The sequence below is a fragment of the Scomber scombrus genome, chromosome 15 (assembly GCF_963691925.1).
Source record: "Scomber scombrus chromosome 15, fScoSco1.1, whole genome shotgun sequence".
Taxonomy (NCBI): Eukaryota; Metazoa; Chordata; class Actinopteri; order Scombriformes; family Scombridae; genus Scomber; species Scomber scombrus.
Window position 1 is genome coordinate 22458828 of NC_084984.1, and position 13798 is coordinate 22472625.

Sequence of the window (13798 nt, forward strand, 5' to 3'; positions counted from 1 at the left end):
AGTAAATGTATTAGTGAGTGATGCTAAACTAAAGTAAACCTGCCAAGCAATGCTGGCTGTCTTTTAAGGATCCGCATTTTTATAGTCTGAAAAAGATCCTCAATATATCGGACTATAGACACAATTTATCATGTTCAATCTGTTACATGCAAACTGCTGATTTTGTGTGATTTTGTGTGCTGGGTCTCAGGAGGATATACATAACATTGTGCAGGCATAGTAATATTATGTGGGACTGACACACTTTTTTAATGTTTGAGATAGCTTAAACGTGTTACTTAGCATCAATTTGGCTGTGAGCAGCACTAACATCCACGTCCAAATGAAAAAAAACATATTTGTAAGTAAGAAAAGTTCATTTATAAAGCATATTTCTAGAGAATCTATGTACAAGTTGTACACAATTATTAATGATTAGTCAAGTTTTGACAGTAGCACAAAGTCCTGTCTCAAAAGCGTCAGCAACAGGTCACTCAAGTCTTTTTTAGATTAAAAACAAAGTCATACAGGTGGTGTTGCAAATTAATTAATTAATTAATTTAGAGTGTAGCAGTTGGTTTAACAGCAGGAAGTTTTGGAAGAAAGCCAAATCTAGTCTTTCCTACACTGTATGTCCATCCTGTCAACACAAAAATTCAGATGTTATCCATCTGATTTATGTTTTATGCCTGTGATACAGTGCTGTAAAACTCAGCTGAGCTCCAAGGAGTTTTAACTTCTAGGTCCCCATTCTCTCTTTTCAAGTAATTATTATTTTATTGTTTTATGTTAATAGGCCCAGGAATATAGAAGTGCTAAAATAACCGTACAGCAGTATTAGATTTATAATGACAAGATAGCAGGTAGCCACATTTATTTTTTCTGTTACCATCACCATTAAAACAGTATTTTATGAGTGTGCTGAATGTGAGAATGTGTTATATCCTCTTCCCCCCTCTTTCCCTATTCATGATGCACTTGGGCCTGAGCTCTGGCTGTTTCAAGGTTGATGAAATCTGTTGCCCAGAAGTATTTTGCTGTCAAAAATCTTTCCAAGAAAATACAACACAAGCTTAGAAGTGACACCTGCCTGATATACTGAATCATGAGCCTAGGGTCACCTGCTACCTGGCTCTGGATGTAGAGTTTTTTGAGGCTGATGGAAAAGTGTCTGTCAACTGGAACAGTACCTCAGCTCACAGGCAGAGGGCAGCATTACACACAGTTTTACTGCAGTGATTAACAGACTCCCAAGAGATACTATAACCAGCTATTATCAGTCCATTTCTATTTTATCTGTCATCATATCATACAATCAATTTAATTTGCAGTTTCATAAAGTGGGATATGATACAAATTATCATGATTATACTGTCTCTTACAGATTTTAAAGGTTCACATTATGAGATGCAAAAATCCCCTCAAACACATATTGGAACTATCATTATCATATTTTTCATTTAGCATATTTTCCTTATTTTTATCCTCAGTACTCAAGATAATCGTCCTCCGTTCAACAGAGACACATGCATATTAAATACGAACATGTGTCTGTTCACTGATGAGATGTATGAATACCGCTCAGCAGTGAAACAGTGAATATTTATGCACAACCTGGGGTGCTGAACTGTTCATGCTGTGACAGTAAATATTTTAAAAGACAATGTGACTGAATAAAAATGTTAAAATAAACAAATTAATCATTGATAAATTCAGATATTTCAGAATGTAAATTACAGAATTCGTTGTTAATGAAATTAACAAAGCAAGGCAGGTGAATTTATGACACTTGAACATCCAGTATTGAAATAAAAAAAACATGTGGGAAGTTTAGAGGGAAAAAACACTATTTGGTGGAGATGTTAACAACTCATAGACATCTGAAATGTGATCCCGACTACACACTGCTTTTTGTAAGATGTCAGAAGTCAAAAAGGTTGGAAACCACTGCTTCCATCTTTAACAAAGTTTTGTAATTTAAAAGCTTGTTATATTATACATTGTGTCGAATCTTCATCTGAAAAATAACTAAAGCTGTCAAATAAATGTAGTGGAGTATAAAATAGTATCAAATAGAAATACACAAGTAAACTACAAGTACCTCAAAATTGTACTTATGCACAGTAATTGAGTAAATGTATTTAGTTACTTTCCACAATTGACTGCCATTGTTAGCAGAAGAACTCTAAGTCAATATTTGCTGCACGTGCTACTGCCTAATGTGGATGCAATACACGATTCCTTGACACGTGAGCTAACAGTGTGAGAGGAAAGTGGCAAACTCCACACCTTTAAGTCATCATGACCTTTTTACCTTCAGATTTCTCCCTCCTGGTGACAGGTTTACCCTGAGCACACATTCTTGAAGATGAATCTGAGAATCTCTGAGGGGGGTAACTTTCACTTGGAGTTTGGTGAAAATGGATATCAACCAGACCCACTTAGAAACTGTATGTGGTCCAGTTGAACTGTGCGAACATGTATGTATGTGTGTGTGTGTGTGTGTGTGTTTGTGCACAAGCTACACTCGTGCATGTGTACAATGGTGGTATGATATGTGTGTGTGTGTGTGTGTGTGTGTGTTTGTGTGTGTGCGTGTGTGTGTGTGTGCGTGTGTGTGATGACTCGAAGTTCGAGCTCCCAGTGTGGGCTTCCTTCTATCAATAACACTCTCCAAAAAATCGTTCCCATGAATGGGATCCATTGACCCGGGCTGTAACTGAGTGACACCCTGTGGTGTAGCGCCAGAACACGAATGGTTCATTTGTTTATCAGCTGACAATCACAGTCAGACCAACTCTGAGAGGCACTGAAAGACATAAACACTATTTTGCTCTTAAACTCACACACAACTGAAATATAGATTTTTAAGTGTAAAACGAGGGCACAGCTGCTTTTGTGATTTTATGGCCATGGAGAGGGGACCCATTACTCTGACATTTAAAGAAATAATAATTTTTTACTCATTCTATGACTTACTTTTTTGTTTAATTATATACCTACAAAGCATTCCAATCACTCCTGCTTTCCATACACTATCTTCTTAAAAAGTTAAAGCGTAACCAAACCCCAAAACATAAATGCCTCAGGTTAAGATTTGGTTACTCTTTAAAGAACAAAATCCTGTCCTCATCGCACCTTGTTCCATCAATGCTACCTCTTCGTCTATAGACAGAGACAAAAACTAAATTGTTCACACCATGATGGACCAACATTGTTCATACTTAAAGACTCAGCATCCATGGTATGTATTTAGGACTGTTACTAAGCATGTTGTATGTTTTTTTCTCATGGTCCAGACTTGGCACTCAGCTTGCCACAGTTCATCAGAATTTAGAACAAGTTGAAAATGAAAATACTGCTTGTGTTTGTGTGATAATATTCAAGTACCCAACCCAACCATTTTCTTACAAAATATTCAGGGACAGGTCCTTGGAACTTCTCTGTAGTAATAGTAGTTGTGTGAGAAACAAGATTATAGCAAGTGAAAATAGAATAATACAGTATGATAAGCCCTTGCTTGAGGTCCTGTGTATTCTTTGTCATATTACAGGTGTTCTCCAGTAAAAACCTGACTCTCATGTTAAACAATCTAAAATAAAAATGTATAGTATAATGTGTCTATTATTATAAAATCCTAGTAATCAGAATACGTAGTTGTAAGTGCTCTTTTACTGGTAATAACTAATAATCATCCAGGAGAAGAGATTACATGGAATAGTGTAGAGCACAGAGAGAGACAAGGGAGGAGAAACGAATGCACAAATATCTGCAATCAACATAATCAAAGCCCTGAGTATTACAAATGTATGCATCTTCTATTGTCAAATGCTTTGTATTCACTAATAGGATCCTTACATGTTAAGTTCACACAAAGTAGGCAGGCATAATAAAAGCTTCTCAATCCATCAAGCCTTTGGTGCAACCAGCAGAAATAGACAAATCTTGACATCTCAGCTTTATTACCAAATCCAGCTCCAATCTTCAAGGTCCACTGTCATGCAAGTTTTTGTCCCCCATGAAAGTTGATGAGCCACACTCGGAGACTTTGGTAATTCATAACTGCTATTACACAGAAAATACTAAACTTGGAGAAACCTTATATGGACAACTGCATTTCACTCATTTAAAGTAAGTCTGTTTAAATTCAAGTGTATAATGATTCATAAAATTTCTATGAAACAAAGTTTAAAAAAAAAAAACTCTTTAATTTCTCTTTAGAATAGATTAAAAGCAACTTCATCAATCGATAATTAAAGGCATTCATGAAGCAAAACTTTAGCTGGTTCCAGTTTCCCAAATGTGAAGACTAAACAAAAGATGGCAGAGAGGGGAGAAGCAAATGGTGAGAAAGAAAGAAGACATAATAGGAGCAGTGACAAAACAAACATCATTTCTCTTTTTGTTCTCTTCTGTATAAAAATATTGATAAACAATCCAAGAAAAAGTTGTTCTCTAATCTTGTTACACTATGAGTTGGTCCAAATTCTAACTGCACTGATAACATATTACACTGTAACCCAGAGAAGATTTACAATGTAAATATTCTCGGGCTCAGTCAACACAGTACTTATTACATGGGTCTCATGTAACAGTGCCATGACTATAAGACTAATGCAGTGATAATAGCCACTGTTACACCTACTCTACACACATAGGCTTATTTATGCAAGGCTGTGAGGGATGGACAGAGCTATACAGGATAAATAATAACATGCTGGGCTTGTTTTAACAACGGGAAAGTGATTTGTCCTTGTGGTTGAAAATGTACGGGGACTGGCTCTATAATATATGGCTGGATAAATGTTAAAATTGAGCTTATAATTAGTAGAATTAATAGTTGTGAAGTACAAATTGTGAAAACAAATTCATAAAGCATTCTAATTATTTGAAATATATAAAATGTGCTTTCATCTTATTCAAATTAAAACAAAAAAGTCATTCTACAGTCTATGTATGAGTCACCAATTCCATCTTTCTTTAAATGCCGCTAGGTAATATCTGTAATATTCAATGCCATCTCTTTATTTTTACCTCGCAGGAAACAGACGTCTGCCTGGACATCTGCTTTCAATTCTTTCAGGTTTACTTTGTCCGATCTGCCAACCCCACCTCCAGTTCAGTGCGGTGTGTTTTTATCGGACTCATTTTCTTATTTGAATGTGTTTTAAGCAGTATATGTATTTTGAGAGTATTTTTTTCATATTGTAATCAATGAGGTAAGTTAGTGGCTAGTTTAGTGGCATATCCTGCAAAATTTCTGTTTCATGAGATGGAATGGATTTGAATTCCTGCTTGAATGTGAACCTATTTAGGTAGATAATCCCTTAATTTGTAGTTTTGTGTGTCTCCGTGTGCATGTGGTATCGTACTTCAAGCCTGTGCCACAAACGCTTTCCAAAATTTCATCAGTTTTAAAATCCATAAAACGCAAAATCTCCAAAACCCCCAAAATACACATAACAGCATAATGTGAGCCCTGTTTAATTTTAATTTGTTACACAGGATTTTTTTTTGTACTACTATATTTTATTATGCACCGTTCAAATGCAGCACGCTGGGGGACTGTGTTGGCTGCGGGGGTACACTTTACAACCCAGCATGTGACAGAACTGCTCATTTCAAGTGCCTCTGGCTGAAATACTATCCTCCAGCTAATTCGTGTCTATCATCTTTGCAGGCACTGAACCCCGGGGTTTGAGTCTGGAATTTGGCTCACTTGTTATCAATATACAGGTTTTACAAGCTTGAATTACGTGTGGAAGAGTGTTACGGATGAGAAGTTGAATGCTGTTGTTTTTTAAATCCTTCAAAGTGAAGTCGAAGTAACTGTCGACTGATCAGGATTGATCTTTGTGTCCTGATCCTGCAACCCTGTGGTCCTAATTTTGGTTTCATGTCTTGAAACCATTTAGTCTTGACTAATGCTGTTCCTCTGTACTTAGGGAATTCACACTATTCTTCATGCAATGTTTCTGATAGTAAATGAGCTGTAACATCTGTCAGCAAAAGCACTCAACAGGAGGCAATTAGAGGAGTGACCAGCAATGTTGTTTGTTTATTCTTTTATAGAATGACTGAGTGACTTACAAGGTCTGCTGTGATTTAAAGTGTTGTGTTACACGGAGCAGAGGAAAGATCTCCTTTGGACTCGCATATTATGATGTGAGTTTAATGTTTGTGTGGAGTTTGCGTTGGCTGCAGTTATGACTTTAGTTATGAAGTCAGTTTGCTTTTTCCCGGTACATTTTCTGTTGAAAGCTACAGATACGCCACGTGTTCAATTGCACATTTACACGTAAGGTTAACGGAAAAAGCCAGAGGGATAATTTATTACAAAGACAGAAGACAAATGTTACCGGATAAATCAAAATGTCAACAGTGCGCCTAGATGATTCAAATCCAGATGTCGTTAGAGTTAAATATGATCAGTCTGTGATGGCCGCATTCCAGTAGTTTACCTTTGTTTCACCTCAAATTTCACCCTCACACTCAATTAATGAATTTACTACCTTTCCCAGGATGCCTTTCACCAAAGGAATTGGCTTAACTCTGCGTCCAGCTATTGGTTTTAAATTACAACTGTTGCACGCGTTAGTGGTGGGAAAAAATGAATACAAGTATACATCTTAGAAAGTATACTTCTTATACTCTTTTATACCTCTGAATCTTGTGTTGTCTTAACATTGCGTGTTCATATCAGTCGAACACAGACTTCCATGGCCTCCTTTAGCACAAAGCTACTCCTAAATCAAAGGACAAACTAACAAGTCAACTAACTTGCTTTTCCTGTTGATATGACAAATCAATTAACTCTCATTTCCTGTACATCTAAGGAACCAGTTAGCTCTGGTTTCCTGTTTGCCAGCAGGGCAGCCGCCTTATTTGTGGCAGACCACATACATGCATCAAACAGCTTCTAATAGCGGCCTTATCACAGCACATTAACCTCACATAAACATGCTATGAACCCTGGGTCAGGGCAGGAGGGCAACGAGTGCACGCATGTGTGTGTGTGTGTGTGTGTGTGTGTGTGTGTGTGTGTGTGTGTGTGTGTGTCACTTTGGAGACTACTAGTGGTAGAAAAAAAGGAACCGTGGTAGAAAAGGAAGAGGCAGCAATGGATGAATGGTAAAATCATATTTTAATCTAGATAAATATTTTATTGTTGCCATGGTAATACTATTACAATCACCTCATGCCATAAGTGAAATCTGAAAGACCTAAATCACTACGCTGTATGTGAAATTTAAAACTGAATTATTATCTGATTATTATTATTACCATGATATGCATTTAAAATGATACTTGAAAACATTTGAAATAATACATTTGAACATGTAAAACAACAACAAAAAAACAACAACATCAACAAAAAACAACATTGGGAATGTTTCATATGGCCTACAGCAAAACTATAGTAGTTAAATAAATTAAACTAATGATCTCTTTGTAAACACACATGCACGCACGCATGCATACACACACACACACACACACACACACACACACACACACACACACACACACACACACACACACACACACACGCACACACATATTTGCACATCTATCCTATGATGTTTTGCCTCATTAGGACTGGGCCAGCATGAAAATTACTGGCCAAGACAAGGTTGGTATTTATACCGGAATAGGTCCCCAAGAGGTAACAAAAACACACTCACACACTCTCTCACACACACACACACACACATCACTATGAATCATTTCAGCAAACACATACAGCCAAGCAAGTGATAACACTGATACATAAAGTACAATACAATCATCTGTCCCTTTCAGTGAGACACATGACACGGGCTATGGTGGTTAGTTCCTGATTTTCTTTCAAAAATATACTGCATATCTATTTATATATTTATATAAACAACAAGAAAACTTTTGATACTTTTCATTTATTTTTATAATTCTAAAATACATCTATAATATTTAGAAACAATATGTACAATTTCCCCCCCCCACCCCCCACAGTCGGCTTTTATGCAACATTAAACAGATTCTTCTAAAATGGAAGAATAAATTAAGGTCTGTCAAGACCTCTGTTTGCGAGGCCAGGGGGTTTAAGAGCTGATAGACTTTGTTTGTCTCACACACACACACACACAAACACACACACACACACACACACACACACACACACACACACACACACACACACACACACACACACCCATGCACATACATACACAGACATATGGTTCCAGTTGTACTTATTGAAGGTATTTGATTTTCAGCAACAGTTTCAGTGATGTTCCTTCACTGAAAAGTCACTTTATTGAGATCTCACATTCTCAGAGGCACTGAATGTCGAACGATTAGTGTTGTGTAACATCTGTGAGATGTCTAATAATACCTCTTATTTGAGAGCTTTTCTTTCATGCTTGCATTCCTGTTGTATGTGTGTGTCAAATAACTGAAACCTTATGAAACATTCATGTTCCAAGAAACCTGTCGTTACATGTGCTTACATGCACATCAAGGCCTCAATTTGTAAGAGACACGCTCCATTGACGTGATTTACCGTTCAGTCCCAACAACACAAACTTTATCTATCCTAACATCCGTGGAGGGGTACTGTTACCTGACTGCTCAAGTTGATTTCACATCCTTTCTCCATGCCTTTTTTGCAAACAGTCTCTGAGTCTCATAGCCTCCTCTATGTCTTATGATTTCATCATCCGACACGTGAAACCATCATACTGTTTATGAGAGTCCACATTAGGAAAGACTGACCATTTTTATTGAGTCCCAAACAAATGGTCTACTAGAGGAACACAGTCCACATCTGTTGGATCACTGTAACCAATGTACAGAGGAAGATGATGGACAATGAGAAGGCTGAGGAGATGGATGATGTTGAAGGTATGTGATGGTAGTTGTAGTGGTTGTAGACTCTGTCAGGTGGCTGCACTGTGATGTAACCGTTAATGATGCGAACCAACGGGGGAGGCGGAGACTGGGCCATAGGACTGAGGAGAGAAGAAAGTAGAAATGACAGATTAGATTTAAAAATCTATATTTATCACATTTATCTTGGCACTCGAGAGATTTCTGTATTTTTGATTATGTCTGTGTTTTTCAGGCTAATTTGAGGCTCAATTGATATAAATGTGATGCCCCATATTTTCATGTACCTATCAGGATTTAACAGCATTTAATGATGACAGCTGTGGGGTTCTGCGATGATGTTGTAAAAAACGCAGTCAATCAAATGTGTCACCCACACAAGCAGATTGCCAGATCTTTTTAAATATTAAAATCTTACTGTAACATGTGAACATATGGAATTCATCCCAGTCTTTAAATTTGATTGTTATTCATTAAGTCAAAAGTTTGGACACACATTCTCATTCAGCTGAATATGAAGGTGTGTCCCAAACTTTAGTCTGGTACTGTAAGTCATAAGGCGCCACTTAAGTTGCAAGCATTACAATCCATTCACTGTATTTATTATCGCAAATTCTGGTGCCCACTTTGCAAATATATGTCTCAAAAGTGTATTCAGACAATCCAAATAAGCTAATTTTCTTGAGCTCAATTCAAAAACCTACCCATACTCTGGAATTACTGCAGTTTGGTTAAGACATTCATGATTCCAGACAAATTTCCTAGAATTACAATGTTCTTGTCGATTGCAAGGAAAATGAGGCTTATTCTGTAGAAGGACAGGATTCTTCCTACATCCACATTCCAACCACAATTGTCGGAGAAAAAATGCAAACTACAGGAAGAAACAATGGAAATATTAATGATGTTGAAGGCTACAAAGGAAAATTTCCCCACAAGAGAATCAGCTGCTACAACACTGACCACTGTCACACAACTGCTGGCCGTGCAACACCACTAATCAATTATATTGGCTATAAACCAACTGTCTTTTACTCTTTCTGCAACCCCCAACCCCCTTGATAAACCCTGTCTGCAACTCTATGCAACTATTTTGCTCTTTATCTATCCTCCTTCTTTAAACAGGTATGGCAATCAAATCATTTCTGCTCTCCTTTCTGATGCAGAGCCTGTGGTGCTTGGGTGGTTTTGACTGGGAAGAGGCCAGGCTAAACAAACACGAGTTCCTGAAGTCAGGATCTACAGATACCAGCGGGATGCAGCAGAAAACTTGGTACAACATTATAATGATATTTAAAAAAGTGATTCTGAGGTATTATTTCCATTTTACTGGATTATGTTTTATTGGAAAAGACATTTTGACATCAAAAGACAGAGAAAAAATGAAAACAAGTCTATCATGAATTTAAATGGGTAATTAAATCATGTCCCAGCCCTAAATTTCCATCATCAGTCTCCAGACTTTCTCTGTCTGCAGATAAATCAGAGCACACTTAGAGGGATTATTGCTGACAAATGATCTTGAACCCTCCGATTATCCTTGGCTGAAGGAGGGACAAAGCTGGAAAAGCTTGCAGAGTTAAGTGCCAGTCAAAACAGGATGGCCAAAATACAGTGTGATAGATGCGAGCCCCACCAGACATGCACCAGACAAGAATGTTCAGACCATCATTTTTCGATTTTCAAAAATGCTAAAAAAACAAAGTCCTATCCAGAATCAAACAGAAGCTTGTTAACCAATTCAGCTGTAGTTGGTACTGATGCAGGTATGTTAGACATTTATATCATAATCACTAAATTAACCTCAATTAATTGATTGTTTACTGACATATTTGGAGATAATAACCTTAATAATAGTATTTTCTTAAGCCTGCACTGTCTGTAGCTTTGTATTCTGGTTATTAAAAAGATTTTCAGTAAAATATTGAAGTAGTTTTTACATTTTTTTGGGTTGTGTTTTTTTAAAGTTATGGAGCATGTTTATGTTAGAGAGGTGTAAGGAAATGAGATGTGACACATGACTGTGTGGCCACGCATCAAACACAACAGAGAACTGTAGCGCTGCAATTGCTTCTGTGTTATGCACTGCCTTCTTCTCCCTTTCTCCCTCTGTCACTTTTTTCAGACATTAAAATATACAGAAACATGCAGGGTGTACACTTTGTAACATGTGTACACAAACAGTCTGTTTCCTTTTTGCTAAAAAAATACTGGGTGTCTCAGAAAGAGAGAAAACATTTCTGTAGACATAATGTACACAAACGTTCACAAACCTCCTCTGTTCCCGTGAAGAGCAGACGCTACATGGTTGGATTTTTCCTTCCGTCACTGATTTGGAATAGTGTATATGGAAAAAGACATGTTCTTACAAGGGTAAAACTTACCACATGCTTTAGCATAGAGTCCTGCATGGGTTCAGTTTTGCAAACCACACCTGCAAAGCCCAGTACCAGCACCAATCCGTTATCTTAAAGTACCTGTAGCCTACCACTAATCAAATACATCAGCTAAACATCAGCTCACTCAGTATTTAATGCTTCATTTGTTTCTTGAGTTCAGCCAACAAGCAAAGTTGCCTTAAACTAGCCTGACTAATATTTGATAGCATATGGCTGAAATCCCAAAAACATGTAAAGTAATTCAATCGGCTGTAGAATTACCAGGTAAAAAAGAAAAGAAAAACACTGCAATACCAGACTTTCCATTCCTCTCTTCTGTTTCTGTTTTTCGTCCTCATTTCTCCTTTCCTATTTTGCCTGCCACCCACCCACACTCACTGCAGGACTCTTAAACCATAGAACAATTCAAAAAATGGTCTTCTGCTTGAGATACTGGAGCATATACACTGTTCCAATGCAACTTGTCATCAGCTAATACAGGATGCATACAGTAAGTGACTCGTCTGGACTTTTACCTTTGAGATTTGCTCACAGTTGATTAAACTGTTGAGTATGTCCCTGCACTCAAGACTGGTAGATATCCTGAACAAGTAGCCAGTCTATCAGGCTACATAGAAACATATTCCCACCCTTAGATAGTTTAGATTCTCCAGTTTATTTTACCTGCATGTTTTTGGACTGTGGGAATAAACTGTAACATCCAAAGGAAACCCATTAGATCACAAGGAAAACATGCACTCCACAGTGCTAACCTTCGTGTTGGCAGGTTCAAGCCAATGTAAGGAGAATATAAAGCCACATTAACAGTAAGAAAAAGTAACAGCACAGAAAGAAAAGAAAAACATCCACATCACATGGGATGCATAGTTGGTAATTGCAGGCCATGTGCAGGCAACGTGGAAATGTGAACCTCAGATCTCAAATACTGTGCTGAAATGACATGTCTAACAGTAGCCTATGGCTACGACAGGACTGGAGTTTATGTTCCTGTGTAAACAGTCCAAGTTTCCATCTGTACAATGTTAATACTGGACATAGTAAACAAGCTCTATATTCCACACAAATTAAGTAAATACATGCAGTCTCTGGGGTTTGACAAGCTCCAGCATGCAAACCCATGCTCATTTAGAGGCGAGACAAAAGAAAGACAGAAAAAAAAACATGATACACACATAAAAAGACAAATTTGATTTAATTTATCCTTGACCAGAATAATTTTCCACCTGCTTACTTTGAGCGGGCCCGAATAATTCTTAGAAAGTTAAAATAGTCACCGTGAATTTCAGACTGATGACTGTGCCCCACAAAAAAAAGACATCTGAGGTTTAGGTCAAGCTATTTACAAATTCCATTCCCTCATGATGATACAATCAGACAGTGAGGCATCAATTTAACTGGGTGAAAGTTGTTGAAATTAGTGGCAGCATGGGGACTCAAAGCAAGAAGGTCCTGGATCATTCTGTGTGGGATTTGTATGTTCTCCTTGTGTCTGAAGGGGTCAAATTAGCCTTCATGAAAACATAAAGTTTTGGCAAAGTGACAAACTGTTTCGACACAGTAGATGACACCTATGCAGAGGTCTCCTTGTGACTGAAAGGTGAGCTTGTTTTGTTGTCCTGTTAGTCCCTGCCTGAAGCTACTGTGAGACCAAAACCGGATACTTAGTAGAAATTCCCAGGCTGCAATTTTCACATCCAAGACACTTATATGAGATAGGAACCAGTCTGGACTCATACAACACTGCAGGGTGTGTGTGTGTGTGTGTGTGTGTGTGTGTGTGTGTGTGTGTGTGTGTGTGTGTGTGTGTGTGTGTGTGTGTGTGTGTGTGTGTGTGTGTGTGCGTGCGCTGGAGTATGTGCAAGGTGCATGAAGAGTATGGCGATATGATATGGTGTCTGTTTGAGCCTGCGGCGCCACACCAGGAAGTGTCAGTTATATTCTATAGACAAGCAGAAAGACTGCATTACACATTTCTAATTCACCCTCTCTCCTCACATCCTCTGTCTTTCTTCTCTCTTTACTATTTTCTTCCCTTTTGTCCTCACCTCTGGCCTTTCATCTCACCTTTTCCCCATTTCCTCCTCATCCCTTTTTTACAGCGAAAGAGCCAAACAAGTCACTGATGACACTGATGACTTTTCAACTTTTTGTCTCTCTCTCTGCGGTCTTACCTCTCCTCGATGCGAACCCAGAGGTCGTTAAAATGCCGGTGCCGTTGTTTCTTCTGCTTGTTCCTCCTCTTTTTCTTCAGCATTTTCCTCTCAGCTTTCTCCAGCAGCTCCAGGCTGTCTGGTGGCAGAAACATGTGGGGTAATGAATCTTCCTCAAGAGGATGCCCCTGATCGTCCTCTTTGTGTGGAAGCTCATGGAGAAAAGGCTCCAGGATAGGAGACTCATCGTGGTGGTCCTCTGAGTCTGGTGAGGCAGGTCTGGATGATGATCTCCTGGAGGATACACAACACAGGAAAATAAGACAAAATCATAGCATGTGCTGTTTACACCAAACACTTTCTACTTTGTCTGATCCAACTACCTGATCTTTAATCTTATAT

General features: G+C 38.1%; 1 protein-coding gene across 1 annotated transcript in view; it reads right to left on the minus strand.

Annotated features, from left to right (window-relative positions):
• Positions 1-8764: 8764 nt before the first annotated feature.
• The window catches only part of trabd2a (TraB domain containing 2A), a 62470-nt gene continuing 57436 nt past the window's right edge, over positions 8765-13798 (minus strand). Inside the window, exons 6-7 of the mRNA XM_062434189.1 lie at positions 13418-13690; positions 8765-8969 (exon numbers count right to left, since the gene is read on the minus strand). Coding sequence (XP_062290173.1) covers positions 8765-8969; positions 13418-13690 — 478 coding nt within the window. The remainder of the gene's footprint in view (positions 8970-13417; positions 13691-13798) is intronic.